Here is a 22634-nt window from a genome sequence, read left to right on the forward strand (position 1 = left end):
ACAGCCATGATTGAGTTCACACAAACACAATGAGTTTTTAGTACGACTCCGGGGCTTGACTGGGTCGGTGTTGTCACAACACAAGTAAACAGTGAGGGTTCGAATTCAACAATGAACAGATTGAACTAAGTTTTATTTTTTGTCGCTATTATGACTTTTTTGAATAGAATTAGCATGTGTAAAGATGTAAACATGCTATATTTCAAGAGTGAACATTCACAAGAATATCGATATGTCCTCCTTTGTCGGCTGAACAATGTTGGTGTCATCACGGGGCGTGGGAAACGGCTTGGCTGATTGACAAATCGGTTCAGATTATGTCTGCGTTTGAAAGGCAGCGTTTTAATGACTGCAATACGACTTGTATCTGACTTTTCCATTACACTTCATACGGTTCGTCCTGTGTCAATAGTCCCTCACCTTCATTGTATGCCTGTAGTCCACCTGACGCACATGGAAATACCTGAACACTGCGAGCATACAGAAAGACATGTGTATTGATATGTAAATTCACTCAGAAAGTCTACCCCATGACAGACTAGCTAAATGTACACGCCAGTTTGAGTGTGTATTTGTACAGGGATATTGTAATGAACAATATTGAAAATAACCTGTGGAGTACATCAATGCACACGCTCATGTAGACTATGTAATAACTCAATGTTGGTGAACACTGAAATATTTACTCTTCGCTTTGGAGAAGACCGCACCCCCTCCTCCCCACCCCACCTCCTTAATCCGGATAATCAAGACACCAGATATCGAGATTAATTTGTTAACAGACGGACGCCTTATTTGAGTCTCACCTCCACAAACATATATGGTACACAAATAGGTTACAATAATTGAGCTATTCGACACGGAATTATGAGATACTATTTGTCAGTAATACATGTGAAACATTATTGTTTAATATTATCCAACATTGTACATATTTTTTTTTTGAGTAAATAAGAGCAAGTTTTTGTCGTCAGTAGACACACATCTGAATAAACTAGATTGTACGTTTTCCTTATCAGTAACATAACCGAAGTTATCTAATAGTTCATCTGGTAATAACATTAGTTCTTCCATCTGTATATACAGGACGATAGAGTAAACCATGGCATTCATCTTCAATAAATTCGAGACAGTAGAAACACGTTGTTTCACATAGGGGCTACCATTATATCTTCCAGTTTCAACTCTTAGCGGAGCAAGAAATCTAAAACAAGCTAATGCCCTCCGGAAGGGACGAGACATATGAAGAGTAACTATTATTCTACACCAGAAACGTGTTTAAACTTTGTAGTAAAACTCTCAGTTGATTGCCTCCTGTACCCATGCCACTCTGTACTACTTGATTCCACTGTGTCGTATATCTTCAAAATATAACGTCTTACGTCCGACGCAAATATATATATATATATATGTATATATATATATATATATATATATATATATATATATATATATATATATATATATATATATATATACTGACGGCCAAAAGAAACTTTACGGACTGAAAATATAAATTTCAGACAAAGTATAAATTTTTTTCGATGAAGTCTATCTAAAACACATTACACATTACCTAAATACAACAATAGTGTATGCAGAAAATGTTATTCGTCTGTTACATGTTTGCGAGATAACACGCGAAAAAGTGAAAAACACGTGCACCACGGACAACTGCAAATGCACTTGCGGGTAAGGGTATAAAACGATTGCAACGGCAAGTCAGATATCCACAGTGATAAAAAAGCACAAAAGAAATGCCACGACTCACAGTCGAACAACGTGAGCGAGCCTTCGGTATGGTACAGATGGGAGCCACCCATACCCATATTGCACGAACCTTCGGTTGCTCCCGGCTGCTATCAGCCGTTGTATCAGCCCTGAATAATGAAGTGACGAGATTAATAGGGAAGAAACCATCCGATGCTATTAAAATGAAATCCGTGACTTCCGAATCTTCAGCACTAAGGAGAGGAGAGCCTATTCTTTATTATCTTCAAGATGGACCGGGTAGGGCATTTGTACGAGAAGAATTGTTCATAGTTCCCGACGGTACGGTATTACCACCATAACCATAAGCATAGGTAGTTACACCATCATTATCAATCCATCTCTTTGTATCTAAGGGGGATAATGATGTCTTGTTCATTCTGAATCCATATATCCTATGATTGTAACTTCTTAAAGAGTTCATCTCGTGTTTGAACGTTCTACCGTTGAATAATGATTCTTTATGCTTTTCATGTTTGATATGCTTTTTTACCACATACTTCTTAACACCCTTAGCTTTTCTTATCTCCCCATTATCGGATTTCTTTATAGAATACATCTTAGGTCTTAATCCTACATACTCTGCTATAGGGGTCCCAGCACATTCATCCTTCATCTTACCTAACACCTTTTTATTTACTACGCTGTGCAGTGGATTATCTTTAGGGTAATCGCTCGTGTCGTACATATCTATTTTTTCTGCCATTTCTTTATACACATCCTCGGTTTGTATTTCCATCAACAAAGAATCTGTGTCGGTATATAACACCTCGCATCTATCGCCGTATTGCTTCTTAAGTTCGTTGTAATAAAAGTCATACATTAAGTGTTTTGACAAGTCGAGAATACTCATACTGAAGTACACAAGTATATTACTTTTCTGCATATGCAATGCGGCTAAGTCGTTATCGAATATCTTGCTTCTGTTAAAAGCCGGACTGGCTATAAGTTTCCTGAGTCTTTCTTCCTCATTAGATATGACTAATTTAACATCAACACGCTTCCTTAGATTCTCCATAGTTTTACCAAATACCTAGTTATTCATGAGCTTATACAGATTCTTTTCGAAATCGCTGGTAGCTTTCTTTCTTAAATCTGTGTTCAGTCTTATATAGGGCTCCATCCAAAGGCTTTGATCAAACTTTAAAACTCTGTGTATTTTCTTTAGTTTCATACCTAATGATAGATACAACTGGAGATTTCTGTAGTGAACTATATTTTTTGTGTTATCCATCAAATTTGGTACGAGTTTTTCTACGTTAGCTAACCTTGTATTACCTATCAAGGAGTGTTGATATTCCGACATCCAATCTTTATTAACCATTAATCTTTCGGGAGCTAGAGGATAACTGTTATGATCTTTATGTAACGAACTTGGATATTCCAAGTCAACTTCTAGTATGTACCCTTTATTCTCATTGATATTATCAACATCATCGACCCACTCAAAACCACCCGTGGGTAAAGGTTGACTCATAGCCCATCCGTACAAATTGTTAGCGTTGAGATATAATATGTGCGTGTCGGGTTTACTCGGATCGTATCCTTCCACTAATTTATTATTAGCCTTAGAATACCTTTTCGCCGCCATTGATATACCACCTCTTAATCCTTTCTCAATAAACAAGTACATATCGTAATCTGTGAGTAGTTTTAGTTCTACGCCGGTCTTCTTCAACAATGCATCCCATGATAGTCCGGGACTGGAATAGTACCATGCCGGGTCCAATCCGTATTGTTTTAAACACATCTTTCTAAATATTTCGAATATATCGGCGAGTAACAGTACATCGGTTTTTAAGTACAGATCGTGATAATCGCCTAAATTCTTACAACCTAATTTATCCCAGACCGTCAGAGCGTGTTCATAATCGGCATCTGTTATTTTAGATTCTGTCAAGTTACTATAGAATGATTCGAGGGGTGGTAATTCAGTTTCTTCGAATCTAGACCAATCATCCATATATTCGTAAGGATATACACCTTTTCTCAGCAACAAATGACGAGTTATCTTATTGGTATATTGATTTGTTATCGCAAAGTCATCGGGATTGTTCGCATTAGCTAAATTGTCCAGGGAAGATAACAGAAGCTGTACGGAGTCTATGAATCTAAGCCCATTACTTTGCTTTATTCTAGATTTCCCATCCTTGTCCCTATAATGTATAGGTTTAGTCAACAAGAATGATATGTATTTTTCCATATTGTTAGGAATGCACGTTAAACCGCCGTTGGTCTTTGAGATAGCTTGCATGATGAGATGTGAATCGTATCCCCTAAGGTTATGAAACACAACGGGGATGGGTATTGTTTGAGAATTCATTTTTAGTTTCAAGTTACACTCGTTATGCGCGGCTCCCCGATAATTACCCGTGACGTGGCAATGATCTCTTACGGAATCCCCATCCAGGGGTTTATTACAAACGTGACAACTCGTTGACTTCTTATGGGCCCTCCAATCATCCCTCGTCATACACATGGGTTTCTTACACGATACATTTTCCCTGATTATTCTCTCTTCGTTTTGTAGATATTCTAGGAACTTTCCCGCTGCATTGGGACCTCTGTAAATCACGGGAGTGTTTGTTTTCCCATCATACCTTACAACTATATATCCAAACCCACAAGGAATATGTTCTTGAGTTTTGTACGTAAAACTACTATCTTGATTGCTATGGTTGGTATTTTCTATGGGTTTGATAAGTGCTTCGAAGTCGGCGTAAATTACGTACGGTACTGGCATTTGATTTCAATAATGTTCAAATTTTAATATATTTTTTCCCTCTTTAGGCATATCGATCCTGATAGCAGTTTGTCCAACACCTCTACAGTCTTCTTTATGCGCTTCTAATAGATCTTGTCTGCTGTACCCATGTAGGCATCTTTCGCAGAAATATTTCTTTTCCTTATGTTTTGTTTGATCGTATAATATCCTGTTTAAACTCTTTATCCACGTATAATGATATTTACCATCTTTTTCGATCAAAAATGAATTGATTCTGGGGATTTGTTCCGGAGCGGAGCTTATCCTGTGTACAACAATTCCTTTAGAATGTCCGAAAACATTTATAGCTAAATTATTTTGCTTTTCCACCTTATCAATTTGTGATATTGGTGTAGGTTCGTCTATACCATCGAAGTTGAGTCCATCGTTTTGGGGATAGCTAGAAGGTCTATCCGGATGCTTGTCTACGGGGAACAATGCAGATCTTATCATCGTTCTTAAACAGTCATCTGATTTATTTTTTACGTTAATTATGGCTTTTTTCTTCTTATAATAAGGGGGTAAATCTATATAAGATCCACCTTTGAAGGGCATATAATTTGCTATATCTAAATATAAACTATCGATTCTATCCACACCCCAACCCGAACCTCTATTAGTCCAGCGTTCTAAAGTTTCCTGTATCCTCTGAATTGATGTATCTAATGATGCGTTTATAGTATCGGATTCGGTTATAACTTCTTGATTGCTACGGAAATATGGTTCGGTATATTCGACGCTATCATCTGTGTTACTTTTACTCAATGACATTTTAATCGTCAGCTGGTATTATATACTATGTAAATCAGCTAACTCCTCGTTAATTTTACTCGATATGATGGGCTTAATATCGTTAACATCCATGTTGGAATTAATATCCATCTTCCAACCTCTTAGATATTTATCAACGCCGGCGGATATGGCTACAAATATTAATTCTTGTTGTTGTTGATTATCATCATCATCATTAGGTTGAACATCATTATTATCTAGTAAAGCGATCAATTCAGCTCTTCTCATTCGAGAATAACCTCTCAGCCCACTGTTTCTCGCTCGAGCTTTGAGTTCTCTAACAGTCTGGGGTTTGTTGTATTCCAAACCGAGTAAGGTAATCAATTCAGCTTTTCTAATTTCGAGAATATCCACGTAGACCACGTTGCTTTGCCATAGCTTTTAACTCTCTGACAAAAACCATTGTGGTTGAATGGTATATGCAAAATGAGACAAATGTGTAATTGGTTGTTTTCATATATCTAAATACGTATTCTCCCCAACCTATTCCTCTCATTGATGTAATCTCTCTTCCTAGCATAAATAATCTGGTTCCTGACCCTATCAGCACCGTGTTTCTTACATAAACAATAACAACCTTTGACCCCTATCCCGCATTCAGAACACGTATAGTTTATGTTTCCGCACCTGATATAATAATTGTGTATGCCGCAGTAAATATCAACACAGCGTCGGTTACATAGAGTCGTCTTACCCATGAGTGTAAATTTGCAATTATTCATGGTTTATACATCTATCATATCATTTGTCTAAATGCATAGCCACAGCTGTGGTTATTTATGAGTAGTCATAGTATAGCTGAAAATCAATATGGCAGTCAATCCCATAATCACAAATGTGACCTCGCGGTTCTTTCGTTCCTCTGACGGTGTATAAATCTGACTCATTGTTGGTATCGGTATTGTGTCAAGTTTTTTCCCATAAACAAGGAAGTATTTGTGCATGGCAGATTCGACATCCTTAAACGTTTGAATTGAATGTCCTTCCTTAAGCATTTCTTCATGAATAAAGTCTAATCTCTTCATTCTCTGCCGCGTATATTGTGACTGAGCTGCTTGGAGTTGTTCCATTGCTTCGTTATGTCGTTTACGCTCCTCTTCAACTTCTTTAGCATTTGATTCCCTCATACTAGAAAATAAATAATTACTCCCTGAAAAAGCTAGAGCATTAACAATAGCTCCACCGACCATCATCGCAATTGTTGCCATATTTATATGACTATAATATATTCAAATGTCTTCCGGGATAAGCCCTTGTTGGATGAGCATATCCTTCGTTGCCATAGCCAATCCAATATCCAGAACCATCATACCGATGTCAAAACCATGAAAAACTAACTTGGGTGGTGTGGCTTTAGTAATCATTTTAGCCATACGGGCATAGCCAATGGCCAAGCCGGTGACCACCGCTGAATGATAAGTTGCGTTTAACAACATTTTACCGTCTGTAACTGGAGTAGTCATGCTTCTTATAGCATTATATGGGGGCTAACCTCAAATTTAACTTGTTGTTGTATTGGAGGAGACGTTTTCTCTTCTCCGGTCTTATAAAAGAACCATACAGCCGCTATACCAGCAACTCCTACTAGTGCCCATGTTTTAATCGGATCAATATTTGAATTATTTATTAATTTTGCTTTGCGCACCAGTCCTCCCTTCCTCCCAGCTGCTATTTTTTGGGGGTTCTTTGTTACTCTGGCTTTTAGTATTTTCTCATTCACATGTTGTGGTGGTTCCTCATTCACTAGTTGTTCCTCGTTTACATGTTGTTGCGTTTCCGCAATCTGTTGTGCAGTTTCGTTAACAATCTGTTGTGTCACTTGAGTCTCCATTATTTATTTGAACTTCGTTCTTTATATTATTAAGTGGGCACGTATGTTTAAATTGACAATACCTAGCCGTTATTAAAGCTGTGGTGAGTGGAACTAAAAACATTCCATATCTATGATAAAACTCACAGCTCACTGAGCTTATAGCGTGTTCGATGAATGGGTCTTTCTCTAGAGATTCCCATAAATACATGCAATGTTCAGCTGGGATAGGGAGAAACGTACTAGCTACGACTGTGTATAGTTGTAACATAGCCGACCCTATCGTTTTAGTCATGGTAGCTCCCAGTCTAATTTCTTCATCGGTCATGTTATCAATTTTTTCGATGGTATAATTTTCACCCAAATATTGGGAACATTTTCCGCCGGCTACCAAAGCAGCGTGTCTTTCTCTATGTTTACAGTTTACAGAGTTTACAGTGCTTCGTTGCCGCTAACAGTTTTCTGACTTTATCTCGTTCGAGCTTGGTATAAATAACTTCATTTTCGCGTAAACATTCCTCAAATGAATCTCGATCTTTGCAATGAAACAGTGCTACCCATTTGGTCTGCTCTCTGAGATCTTTCAGGACAGAGTTGTATTTTTGAGTAAGTACCCAAACGCTATGTTCATTACCCCGTCCGGAGAATGCTAAATACGAAAGCATATCTTTCTTTTTGGTTAATTCTTTACTCGCGCTGCAGTCGTCTATTACGAAAAGGGTTGATTCTCCTTTGTATTTTTTGTGACATACTCGGAGACAGTCTTGTAAACGATCGCCCGGATCGACTCTGTGTACCCCGTCGTCATTCATTACCCAATCTCTCGATAAGTATGTTTTATTAATGCTTATAGTCGGGCAAAGAATAATAATATGATCAAAAACGTCCCTATAATGACTTTGTAAAATATCTAGAATAAAAGCTGTTTTTCCGCAGCCCGTTTGCCCGCATATGATAGCGCAGTGCGGATCTTTAGGTAAAAGATTATTAATAGATTGCTTGCACAAATCTCCCATTCTGTGTATTAAGTTGCGCATCCATAATCACGTACAAATATATGTTTAATTTACCAGCTGATTCCTGAAGCTTCGTTATCTGTATGGTGGCACCCTTGCTAGCATTTTCTATTCTCCTCCCACTGCCGTGTAGTTGGTCATCGTCCGTTGTTCGCATATCGAGCCATAGCGCGTATTTCGTGGTGAGGTATTCACCCACAAATACACTCCCGAGAGACAGATCTTTCACGACCACGTTGGGGGGAGCGTTTTATAGAAGGAAGTTTTTTAATCTCATCCCACTGGTGATACGCTAGCATTCCTTGGCTATATAGTTGATTAGGAACGCCCTCGATAGTCAATTCTACTTTTGTAATCTTGGGATTGTAGAACTTCTCGGTATTTCTTTTAAATGTATCGGAGGGGTCCTCGAACAACATTAAAATACCCTTCAACGACCTCATGGGGACGTTTGGATTGTTATTCCACATCGTATCTTTTTTGTCCCTCGTGATCTTTCGGTGTCGCAGCACAGGATTGTACAAAATGGCTAAACCTCCTGAAAAATGGTTATGAATTTGTCTGGCTAATTCGGGATCCGTTATCATATCGTACTCGAGCGAGATATTGTCAATGGAATAGCTAGCATCATCATCAGCTCGGATTACTCTACCGTAGTCATTAAAAGTGACTTCGTATTCTAACCTATCGCCTAGGGATGCTTGATAAAAGGGCATGTGGGAATCTAGTAATTCAAAGTCTAGGGGAACATAGAATCGGTTACCTAATGTGTCGGCAACGGCCTTATCTTTTTCGTTGGTATCAAAACCATTTTCAGCGCCCACTCGCAATCTCAATGTGTTCTTATTACAAATACCTTGGTACTGTAAGTTTTCCCGCTCTTTATCCGTTCTCCAGAGATCCATGTAACAATAGTATACATCGCTATCGTCGATACTCAAAACTTCATTACCGCTAATTTTAATGGCGATTTTCTTAAAGATAGCACGACCTATGTTCTGAACGGGCTCCTTGTTAACGTCAGTAGAAGTCAAACCAATCGTAAATACTAGTCGGACAGTTCCCGGAACTAACACATCATGTGCGCCGAGATTAGGAAAGCGAACCAGAGGCGTTTGATTCTGATCGATTGTACTAGGGTTATTAGTTATAGTCACAGACTGACGAATTGCCTTGACCCCTAATGGAACTCGAAGTCTATGTTGCGGGTTTAACTTGCGTCCGTATTGCGAAGACATTGTTATATTGAAAACATGTACCCTATGTTTAATATAAAAATGACTAATTTTGATATTAATGACTTTGATCTAGATACCTTTGATGACTTTGATAACCAGAATCCAATCGAAGATACTAATGAAACCAGCTTTAGTGGTACGAACGAATCTTAACGATGAAATTTTACAATCAACCGTCATTGATTATTACGATGCCTTAAAAGAAGATAAAAATTATGTTATCCCAATAGGTCGTGACTATTCAAAGTTTGAGATAGATAGTAAAGGAATATTGCGACTGCGTGACTCTCCGCATATTGATATTGTGAATTCTCGTACTCGTAAGCCCCTAGCCTTGTAAACACGGCACCAGCACTGTTCGTGATAAATTAGGTTTTGTAGAATACTCGCGGCTTTCCGCGAAGACTACTAAGGTTCTTAGGACTGTGCAGACTGAACTCAATAATACAGATAATTTGGAAGCAGCCTCGATGGTGGCCTCGAACGGACTTGGAGAAATCTTAGATACCTACTACGATAATTCCACGGCCAGTGTACCATTCTCGGAGTTTAGTATTAGGGAATTACGAGGTCTTGACAAGGCAATGCAAACTATGCGGGGAGAACTGATAAATAATATGGCCAAGATATCCGAAATCGACAAGCATATAGATTACGAGTAAACAAAACTTGAACAGGCTGGCGATGAGTTCAGTAGACGCCGCGTAGCTGAAAGATTGCGTAACTTAGAAGACGAAAGATTGGCCCGCCTTGAAGCAGCTTCCAGTAATAGAAAGGCACTTCGTTCGCAAATCAGTCGAATTCGAGAAACTATCGATCAAGTCCTCAATGATGACACTACACTGGCCGATAAAATTAAAACATTGTTCAGAGAACAGGCAATAACCATTGCCAGTATTTTAACCGCACTGGGATTTATTATATCAACTTTGACTCTCTCATTAACCAGTGGCGGTACAGGTGGTGGTACACCCCCTAGGTCGGATGGTATAAAAGAGTGGATAAAAAAGCATTTAAAAGCATTAGGTTCAGCACTGGGAAAGCTCGCTGAGAAAGCCGCGGCCGCACTTCCCGGTATAATAGGGAGTATAGTTTCCTGGCTATTGAATTTATTTGCTAAGACCACCACTTGGCTTAGTCAAAACTTGTGGGGGTTGATCGTAGCAATCGCAGGGCTGTTGTACGTATTCGCTAAGAACTATTTAACCAAATCAGTTCGCTAACCAAATCATGAGTAACCAGCCGCGACTTCACCTAATACAAGCGCTGTTTTTTCATCGATATGTTGTTGATTTTTAGCCGCAATATGCAGTGGTACTTGTGCATCGCTAGATGGTTGAGTGATAGTTGGTGTTTGTGGCTTGACTATTCCCTTTTCGCCCGTGATCGTTTGCGTTATTAATTTGACATTCATATCTGAATTTATACCTGGTTTTTGTTGATCGGTAGCGATAACAATTTTATTATTATAACCTATCACTTGACCGATCTTAAGTTCCATATTACTCGGAGACATGTATAGTCCCGGCGCATAAATGAAGTCCACTTTGGATTGAGCATACTGTAATGCATCTTGAAAACGCTTTATAGACGATGGTATGTCAACTGGTGAATTAATGGCGTCCTCCACGTTTGAGAAAAACTGTTTTTGCGCATCGAGCGCCGTCCCAGAACCGATGATTACCGTTCGTGTTTGTGATTGTGCTCCGAGAATTGACCATAAATAAGTTCTTATCAATTCATTTACTCTTTCAAATCCTGGGTTAGTAAAATTATTTTCCGTTTTATCATTAAGAAATTCATTCCAAGCGTTTGCGGTATCGTTTATTTGTATAAATTTTGTAACAATATAAATTAAACCACTCTTAAAACTCATAATATCCCCTCTCCAATCGTTCCCAGCCTTTATACCAATCACCGGTTTTATGCCAATGATCATATATTCTTGCGTAAAGTTTGCTGGTACTCCTCAACTTATTAAAATTAACTGGAAATTTATTAAGTTCTTTATATACATAATCGCTTTCTTCTTGGACGGATATTTTTTCCTCTGTGTAAGGAACACCTAGACCATGGTTTGCTCCTTTAATACGCCAATCTTTAGTCGTAGAAACATTAAATTCCTGACAAATACGCTCATACGCGGACCTATCATAATTATTATTTGTGGAATTCCACGCTCGATCCTGTGGTAATGGAGCACTAATTTCTTTAAGTATACATCTAATCTGATAGTACACGTGAAATGTTATGACAGACTTATTCGGTTCAAATCCTGGAGCATAAAGAGATACGCCACATCCCGTTGTGGCACACCATATGGCAAAGTTTAACTGATTCTGCCAAAATTGCATCGGATTGTGAAACCAATCGTGCACCATTTTATCGCTAGTTGCCGTGACCCTGTACTTTTCAAAGATATCGGGCAATTTAACGAAAAATTCAGCACCAGAGGCAGTTACTATAATAGATTGATTAGTAATGTATCTCGATTTCATATTTAAGTTATAATATAGTATCATTGTATATTTAATATGTATGTTACACTCCCGGGAATAACAAATGGTCAGTCTATTGAACTGCTTCATACTATCGATAACTCGGATGGTCAGCTCGAAGTCGCCCTATGTGATATAACGTATTACCCACGGTGGACCAATATAAATGCTGCGAGGGGTTATAATAATGAGACAGAAATAAATGGTAAAAAATACATTATACCTGATGGGTATTACAGCGTATGCTCACTCAATGATGAATTTTTTAAGCCTAATGGAATTAGTCTAACACAAAATGAGTTGAATGGGTTACTGATTTTAAACGCTGGAAAAAAGGATGTAAAGCTTTACTAGAACTTAGCATACACACTTGGATGGAGAGGAGAAATAACAGTACTCTAGACATCAGATCAGGGACTCAATTTACCCGATTTAGTTCCCTATAAAGAGTTGTTCATCCATCTTGATCAAATCAGTACGACGGATAATATTCAACAAGAAAGTCCTTCAACTCTACTCAGAAGTGTTCCAGTGAAAGATGAAAAATACAATAGCGGTAGAACGGAATCTTTCTCAACATTACAATATAAAAAATTAAAGCGGGGTATTATTTCAGACCTCAAAATTTCTGTATTAGATGTAAAACACCAACCTGTACATATAGGATACTTAAGTGTAACACTCCATATTATAAATAATGGTTGATTCCATATTAAGTATTTAAGTTATGATATAGTATCATTGTTTATCATATAATGGGTAGGTTTCTCGGCAGGATAAAGTTTTTATCCGTTGGGGTCATATGCGAATAGAGATGCAAATATCAAAGGTCAAGTAGGGACTACTTTCACTGTTTATAAACAAACATGGCGTCGCCCTCGTCAATCGGCGATCGAGTCAGAATTAACCATCGGGAATCTGGATCAACTACAGAGATAATTGCTTTCATTATCAAAAGAACAGTCTAATATACTGAAAATCAGTGTCTAACTGTGACGTAGCTAAGGCATTTTATAAGTTTTGGCAACTTTGGAGATATAAATTTCGACACAATTTTGCGAGGGCACGAGGCCTAGCCAAGCGGGATCAGTAGTCATATCTGTGCTTGTAGACCTCTGCGGCTTGAACATTTCTCCACAAATTAAAATAGTTGGATTTTTCCGAAATATGTTTTGATTGTTATTACCTTGTTTCGTTTTGTCGTTGTGTGTACATCTGACTAGACTTCTTAACGTTATTACAGGACAGACCGACTGTCAACAACGTCCGACCGTGACGTCTCATAGACTAGGATTAGAGTAGCTTCCCTTTGACAAAGGGCAGTTACTCTAGCAGACCGACCGATGGATTGCCGCGAAAGGCAATTAAAAACAAATGTTGTTTCGCGTATATGTTGCTTGCCACTGTATAAGAAAGAGATTTCAGTTGGAACTATATTGGCTACTGTCATTGTCCCACTGACACATCACTTACTCTGTGACGTAATAAATATTAATGCGCGCATTCCAGGAAAACTCGCAATGTTTCGGTATTGTTTGTGAGAGAGGGAAAGCGATTCTGAAGCAAAGAATTAAAGAATGACATTAGATGATAAAGAGGTTATCACGCTTGTGTGTTTGGGGATGGTAAATATCCTGTATTAGGAATAAACACTATGTATTTAGCTCGCCAAGGCTCGCTAAATACAATGTTTAATCCTAATGCAGGATATTTAACATCCCCAAACACACTCGCGTGATAACCTCTATATATTTGATATGTATGTTACACTCCTGGGAATAACAAAAAGTCAGTCTATTCAACTGCTTCGTACTATCGATAACTCGGATGGACAACTCGAAGTCGCTCTATGCGATGTAACGTATTACCCGAGGTGGACCAATATAAATGCTGCAAAAGATAATAATAGGATAGTACTATTATCCGCATATGGTACTAGCAAATCCATTACTATACCTGATGAGTATTACAGCGTAAGCTCACTCAATGATGAAATTTTTAAGCCTAATGGAATTAGTCTCACACAAAATGAGGCGTATGGGACAGTGAAATTCGACAATGAAAACCCAAATATGATTTTATTGGACCAATCAGCTACACTTGAATTTACACGCTTAATTGGCACAATACACAAGTTACCAGATCAGGAGGTTAAATTACCTGATTTAGTTCCCTATAAAGAGTTGTTCATCCATCTTGATCAAATAAGCACGACGGATAATATTCAACTAGAAAGTCCTTCAACTCTGCTCAGAAGTGTTCCAGTGAAAAATGAAAAATATAATAGTGGTAGAACGGAATCTTTCTCGTTATTACAATATAAAAAATTAAAGCGGGGTATTATTTCAGACCTCAAAATTTCTGTATTAGATGTAAAACACCAACCTGTACATACAGGATACTTAAGTGTAACACTCCATATTATAAATAATGATTGATGCATCAGGCCCTGGAACGCTCAGACAATGTAATACAATTGCTGATTTCCGATCTTGGAGACACAGAAGGATTCGATAAACCCGGTAACAATGGTAAGTTATATGCATTACACTTACATGCAATGTATACAAGCAGAAAGAAGTTACATTCCCGGAAAATCTAGAAGATTTAAGCGATGTCGACGTTAGTAGACTCCTTAAAAACACTTCGTACAATATTATTCTCAACAGCGAGAATAAATGGACTATGGTCGAAGCAAACATCGAGTGGCTACTGAATATCGTCATTACCCCACTTTGTGTGATGATGGGTAAGGGACATAATTTAACTAAGATAATAAATAGTGGCATCGTACTCGCGGCTTATATCCCGTCAAAACGAAAAAGTGTGTTAGTCACTCCCCTGCCAGAAAAACCAGGTCATATGTTATATAGTCGTCCGGCAATCCAAAATGTTAGTTTAAATTTGGTTGCTGAATTCGATGATATTAAAGTTAACTTGAGTGCAATACCTAATATTTCTACGCTTATTATTGAAGTCTTTTTCGGAGATGTACCGGTAGATGCCTTCGAAATATTACCAGGTCTATCGATAAAATGGCTCAAGAAACACGAGCGTCAACGTTGCAGTATTATTCATATCGGAGCATCGCCCGTTGCAACCCTCGAGGGGGTCCAAATTATTAAAAGTGGTAGTATTTCTCTTACTAAGATATTCTTGCCGTATAATATACATTTGATAAGGTTGATGTATACTCTCAAAACATTTAAGCAAGACCAATTAAAGACTATTATATATTCTTAATATACACTATGAGTTTATATCCAGCGCTTGATGAAAAGATGGAAACTGTTGATGGATTTCAATTACATCAAATAAGTGATATAAAACATCGAATAGAGAAGGATAGGGAGTTGAGACTTGGATTGTATAAAAGTATCGCAGAGCCGTGAATGCTCTGGATGGAGTTGACACCGCGCTTGTAGCAGCTGGCATGGGACTCGGTGTAGCCGGTGTCGGTTTACTATCAACTATAATCGCCGCGCCTATCGTGCTCGGCATGGAAATAGCCGCCGGAGTCTCAGGACTGGCAGGAATAGCGATAAAATTCATTTCTCATAGGTAACAAAAGAAAGCATTAAAACACGATAGTATTCGGATACTCGCTGAAGCAAAGTTGAACAGCATTGAGGATAATATTTCGACAGCAATGGTCGATTGTAAGATATCCGAGGATGAGTTTCGTTTAGTGCTGTCGAAACTCACCAAATACAACAAAATGAATCAGGAGATTTGATCAAAATCTCATAAGACCAGTGGTATTAGTGAGGATTAGACAAAAAAGTTCATAGAACAGGGGAGGCAACAAGCGCGTCAATTATTCCGTTACAAAACCAAAGAACTGGTTAGAGATTAAAAATAGATTGCTTACTATCGTTTGATTACATTTAGACAAATGCTTACATAAATATATATAATAATGGAAAAAACTATTAAATGGAGAGAATTAGCACAAGGTTTTTATTATATCAGTGATGTCAAACCAACCAAATACGGTAATCAATTGTTTCTTATCAATTTACGAGAAGAGTGTAGTTATATAGTCTGGTCTCCTAGTAAAATGAACGAAGAACTTAATAAAAATGTTGAATATCGCTTTATCGATAAAAATAATGAAGAATATTTTTATTATCATTTAGACTCATCTAAAGCAATGATTGGCCCCATGTATTGGTGAGCTAGAGCCAATTTAACTTAATCTCATGACTATCGTTGAATCGCATGATCATTTACACATAAAAAATGCCACCTGTAATAGCAGTATAGGTAATAAATCCGGCTCCAGTGGAAGTGGTCCAGAACCCCCATTACCTATACTACTCCAGTTGACATTCCGAGTGTATCTGATTTCAGAGTTTGTACTTCCTCCTTTCCTGACATTGTATTGACTGCTTTGTCAACAACCTCTCTCATTCCCCTTTTAGAATCCCAGATAGCATGGTAACGTTTGTCCAATGGTGGTGCAATGTTCTACGTTAAAGTTGAGTCAAATAAGGCTTATACATCCGGCCAAACCAATGTGATGCCAATGTCCAATTTTATATAATATATTTTTTATTTTGAAGGTTGCACGATATACGGCTTTTCCATCGGACGAGAGGTCGGTCACATGAACGCGAAATTGACATTCATAAGTGTATGAACGACACAATTTGACACCAATCCAAGTGAGCAAAACGAAAAAATGCACATCCAAACTATGGTAGTATCGACTCGATCCGTGTCTAGGCGGTTAATGAGTGTCAACAGTGTCTATTTGACACATCTTTTATCACCTTTTAATAATCGGCCAATTGAACCGCCGTAACCGCCACAGGTTCATAAACAACTTCCGAAATCTCTCCCGTCACGTTTATTGTGGCGGCCATTTTGACGTCTTGTACTTGATGTAAACGTCTGTGTTAAATCACGTGTACAGTGTTACCTAAAGTCAGATCACTTGATCACGTGTACAGTGTTACGTACAGTCAGATCACTTGATCACGTGTACAGTGTTCCGTACAGTCAGATCACTTGATCACGTGTACAGTGTTACGTACAGTCAGGTCACTTGATCACGTGTACAGTGTTACGTACAGTCAGGTCACTTGATCACGTGTACAGTGTAATGAACAGTCAGATCTTTTGATCACGTGTACAATGTAACATACAGTCAGATCACTTGATCACGTGTACAGTGTTACGTACAGTCAAGTCACTTGATAATGTGTACAGTGTTATGTACAGGCAGGTCACTTGATCACGTGTACAGTGTTATGAACAGTCAGATCTTTTGATCACGTGTACAATGTTACATACAGTCAGATCACTTGATCACGTGTACAGTGTTACATACAGTCAGGTCACTTGATCACGTGTACAGTGTTACGTACAGTCAGGTCACTTGATCACGTGTACAGTGTTACATACAGTCAGATCACTTGATCACGTGTACAGTGTTACATACAGTCAGGTCACTTGATCATGTGTACAGTGTTACGTACAGTCAGATCACTTGATCAAGTGTACAGTGTTACGTACAGTCAGGTCACTTGATCACGTCTACAGTGTAACAGTCAAGTCACATGATCTAACAGATGGACATTGTACCTATGTGGGGAATTGAACCCATGCCTTCACTGGTTGAGCAAACTGGTGACAGAAATATTACCCATACAAACCTTACATTTACATAAGCTTTTATATAAATGATTCAAAAATATAATATCTAAACTTTCAATTACCTTGTTTCGCTTACACTATTTAAAACCATGGTATACCGTAGCCTTTTATCCCCAGATGATCTGTCCGAAGTCTCTTCTGTATGGTGCATCCAGTCCTCATTGATATAATATGATATTTAATCACGTGGAGCGAGGAGGAAGACGAAAGTAGGACACTGAGAACAAAGGCTGACACAACCACACTGAACCTGCCGCTAACAGCTTTCTCGACTCAGTCATGGGGTAATTATCATTATTTACGTCTTTTAAATTGTACTTGTTTGCATGTAAAAATAAAGTTCTACTTATGTCATTACCTCAATATCAATATCTATGAATTAAAGCAACACACCCTTTCTATAAGCACAGGAAATCGCTGCTAAAAGCAGAGTCCAGGTGTACCGGGTGTTTGTAAAAGCTGAAGGCATACTATCCCACCTATGGCATCTATCACGAAGGCGAGTCAAGTGTTCAAGTTAAAAAACACGGGAACACACCATACAAAGCAACAAATCCTTTCCATAAGCAAGGTACCATTGAAAGATTCCTACCATATCATTAAGCATGTGTTTATCAGTGACTATCACTATTTGTGATATTTTACCCAACTTAATGCACACATGACATATATAAAGGCAAGTCAAGTGTACATATCAAAATAGAGAATTGTTTCAGACACCACTGTTGTCACTGATGCGACAAATTTAGAAGTGTCCCTCTTGTCAGAGATCCGTGTGAAACTTTCATGTGGGCCTTAGGTAGAAGAGAATAGGCTATTTAACCGTCATTGAACAATATCAGTTGACCGATGTTTAAGGTTAATTAGAAACTTCTTGGCAACATGTCCATGTTCGTCAGGCAGAAATGAAGACTCGTATGAATGAAGAAACAGATGCGCAAGGTTGTGAACACACTTGGTACTCATGGGGATGCCTACTGCTAAAATGTCCGATCCCAAAATTTCACATAAATGTTATTTATGGGTAAGTCAGGAATTTCAGATTTAGTTGGCAGTTGCTTTCATCAATGACAGATTGTCCTGAAGCTTTGACAATGGAGATGTAACTGCATCTATGGTCACCGCGTTTAGTGACTGATCCCCATTGATCATGGGATGATGTTTCTGTGTAATGTTGAATATCAAATCTTGACATAATCGTGACTTCCCTTCTTCAATTGCAAAACTGAAAGCAAATGAACATCTCTTCTGGTATTTCAGTCAAACTAAAAGTTGATGGTATTGATGCATGGTTTTGGCAGATTAAATTTGGCACTTGTACAGAGTAGACGAAATTCAAAATTAATATGTCGTTTTTATTAGTTTCAACACGATCATTAAGTGCACTAACGTGTTTTGAGACATTCTGGTCCATCGATCACTTGATTGTCTTGTTTGTTTAAAGGCCGTCATCACACGGGGGAGGACTGCTGCGCGGCATTAGGCAATACATACTTTTTCATGCAAATGGTTGGTGATACCCTGGCGTGAACACCTGGTTTCATCACTGATTTTCAGTGATCCGTCCAGGTAGTTTTCACAGCTCTTTTGCCATTACGCCAAATGGAATTTGCGGATAATCAAGGCTCGTTATTCTCTTGCACTGACTTTTTATCTTTGATCATACAATAATATGGTGATACTTACATACAACAGATATGTGAGTTGAAGCTTGTCATGTGGACAGCTGGCTGGGACACAATGGGTTCGTTCCATTCGATGTCCTCTGTTAGTGCAATGTCAACCTAACACTCTGAAAGACATCAAAAGGTTCATTTTCTCCACCTTTCATTCCAGACAGTGGTGTGATGGAGAATTGGTTCTAAGGGCTATAAATTGGAGAAAAAGATCACCGTAAGAAATACCCCCTTCCAACCATCCAACCCCCCCCCCCTCCCACCCTGCCACCCTACAAAACCAACAAAACCCAAACCGATCACATGTCCCGTATATAGTTGAGTGTCATCATGTATCCACGTCTTCATGTTCCAGATAACAGATGGCTGTTGTTGTGTACCTGGCGTTTGCTTGTTTGTTTGTTGAAACACAAGGTAATCCACAACTTGACATTTCCAGTGTCTTACACCCTTCCTTTCTTCACTCATGTCCTTCAAATCCTTGTTGTCGAATATGAACCGATATTTTATAAGAATTTAGTTTATTCGATTAATCAGATATGCACCATCAGTAAAGCATATCATCCGTCTTTGTACGTTGGATTTGAAAAACACACGGAAGTTTACCTCACATAATGGGATCTGAATGCGGCCATTTTCCTGGTGCAACGTGACGTGACATTATTTCATTTCATAATATTATTTATTTCCGTTAGTATACATGAACAGGCAATTCACATATATTTCTAATTCCATGTGTGGAGAAGGAATATACAATGAAAACAGAATATGAAAACGCTTATACAAAAAAGTATCTTTTCACAGCTGCCAAATGCAAAGGCGATCATCATTGCTCAGACTGTGACGAGAAGACTGGGCGATGTCTGACCACGTGCTATGATGGCTATTGGGACAAAGAGTGCAGTTTAAGGTGCAGCAGCGGTTGTCGAAACAATACATGTGAAACCACAGATGGGGGGATTGAGCGATGTTCTGAAGGCTGTGTTACAGGCTTCCAAGGCACAAGTTGCAACATAAACTGTCGTAACCCTGGAGAAAAGTGTACACTGTGTCCTGGTGGGTGTCAGGAGGAATACTGTCAGCTGGGTTCCTCCTGCGTGTCTGGATGTGTCGACTCCTACTACGGTTCTGACTGTCGACCGTGCTCCAGCAGATGTAGATCCTGCAACAGGATCACAGGAACATGTGAGGAGTGTCACCCTCCATACGTTGGTCGGGACTGTGAACATTCCTGTGCAAACTGTTCAGGAAGTTGTGACAGTGAATGCTTGAAGGAGTGTTCATCTAGATTTTACCAAATGTTCTGCATTGAGCCTTGCAATGAACATTGCATATCAATAAGTAATACATGTCCACTGAATTGCAGTGATAAGGATACAGTCAACTATTGTACACTGACTTCTCACAACCAGAGCGGCGAGTGTACACGTGGTTGTGTAGATGGATGGTACGGACCCCTGTGTTCTTCTCGATGTGACACTAACTGTTTGAACCGCAGGTGCGACCTGACAGGTACTTGTGTTGAAGGATGTAAGATCGGATATTTCGGCAAAAACTGTACACCGTGTTCTGAGACGTGCCTCCATCACACCTGTCACTCAAACAGCGGATCCTGTACACATGGATGCAGCCAGGGCTGGTATGGGGAGATGTGTGACCAGACGTGTGCAGTGTGTCGTGATGGGGTGTGTCATCAGAAGACTGGAACATGCATCAAGGGATGCACTATCAGCGGGTGTGATCCCCCTTGTACAGGCAACTGCTCCATAGAGGAATGCCGTCAAGCTGCTCCTTGTAAAACAGGTGAATATTCAAACACACAACAAAATATGTGACCAGTGTATTATTTTCCAGTTTTGACTTGCTATCCCAAATATATATTGAAATAATAATAGACAGAAACAGCTTAATGTTACTGTTTCATTGAGTGTAAAAGACAAAAAATGAAATCAGCCCTGACACCAGGCGCAAAAGGTAAGCATATATATCCTGCTCTACCTTATCCACATCCTGCTCTACTGGTAGCACTACAATAAGATACTTCTGCTTTGACCAGACATTTGGAGTTGTGTTAGTTTCCGTTTCATGTTTTCTTGCCACTCTATGTTTCCAAGCAAAAATTATTTGTATTTACATATTCATAAAACGAAAATATTACTTATGTGTAATAGTCGTAAATAGGTTAATCAAATTTTCATTTCCTTTACAACTGACAATGTGGTTAAATACACATATGTCGTATTGATAATGTCAATCCTAATGATAAATAAGCCTAATATTTTTTTCTATTTACTATGTTTTCAGAGGCACCGAATACAAGTGGTATCATTATCGGAATTCTTATAGCATCTGTGCTTGGCATATCGCTGCTACAGTATATTTGCTACCGCAAACGCCTTTCAACACAAAGGTTGGTACATATATCTATATATATATATCTATATATATATCTCTCTCTCTCTCTCTCTCTCTCTCTCTCTCTCTCTCTCTATATATATATATATATATAGATATATATAAAAGAAAAAAAGGCATGTCCTTGTTTTCTTCACATGCGTCTAAATCGGTTGATAAAATTCGACACTGAGATTGAGCTGTTGAAAGATTAAGTGTCTAATGATTACAAAGCTTCAACCTCTAAAGAATTAGCTTCGCCTGGAGTCATCACTAGTTTCAGTGGTTCAATCATATAAGTGTTATTACTTTTTTGCCTTCCTCAGCCCATGCAATTTGCTTCGGCAGATAATTGAGATTTTTTCTCTGGCGTTGACGTTTTAAAGTTCCCTTAACAGTGAATACAATGACGTTGTACTCTGGCATTAATATCAGCAATGCATCAGCTCATGTCACAATGTCACTGTGATGACGCACAATATATTATATTTTCATTTTAATCCATTATTTTTGCTATCATAGATATGACTGCCACAGACATGCCTATTCCTGACAAAAGCAAGATCTTACTTATTGGAATAGGACAGTTATTAGACGACAAGTGAAAAATGATTTTTTTAAAGTGATCATCTTATCATGATTACATTGGGGAAACTATGCAGATTCTTACTGATTTTCACAAAGGCCACATTCCCATTGTAGGTCACTGGCAAGAGCATTGTACAAAACTTTGTAGTGCCACGTTCGTAACATAGTTTTATTTTTTTAAATCGAAATATCTCATTATATCAATTATATGTTTATTTTTTTCAAATTTCGAGTTATTTTCTCGTAATGTATATTATTTGATCAAAATTTCGATTATTTTTACGTGACTTTGATTATTTTACAAAATTCGAAAAATCGATTTTATCGAAGAAAAAGTAACCATGAAAAAATTTGAAGAAAATTAACCAGTAAAAATTCAATATTTCAAGTTAATTGAATTAACTTTTCATAATGAGAAAATAATCAA

At 38.3% G+C, this 22634-nt stretch overlaps 1 protein-coding gene across 1 annotated transcript; it reads left to right on the forward strand.

Annotated features, from left to right (window-relative positions):
• The first annotated feature begins 19587 nt into the window (after positions 1-19587).
• On the forward strand, positions 19588-22355 carry LOC139477873 (scavenger receptor class F member 2-like). Its single transcript, XM_071260307.1, has 4 exons — positions 19588-19639; positions 20030-21056; positions 21546-21635; positions 22322-22355. Exons 1-4 carry the CDS (start codon positions 19588-19590, stop codon positions 22353-22355), a joined length of 1203 nt encoding a protein of 400 aa, XP_071116408.1.
• The last annotated feature ends 279 nt before the right edge of the window (positions 22356-22634 follow it).

Source organism: Haliotis cracherodii, unplaced genomic scaffold, assembly GCF_022045235.1.
Source record: "Haliotis cracherodii isolate W230 unplaced genomic scaffold, xgHalCrac1.p SCAF_37, whole genome shotgun sequence".
In the NCBI taxonomy this organism is placed as follows: Eukaryota; Metazoa; Mollusca; class Gastropoda; order Lepetellida; family Haliotidae; genus Haliotis; species Haliotis cracherodii.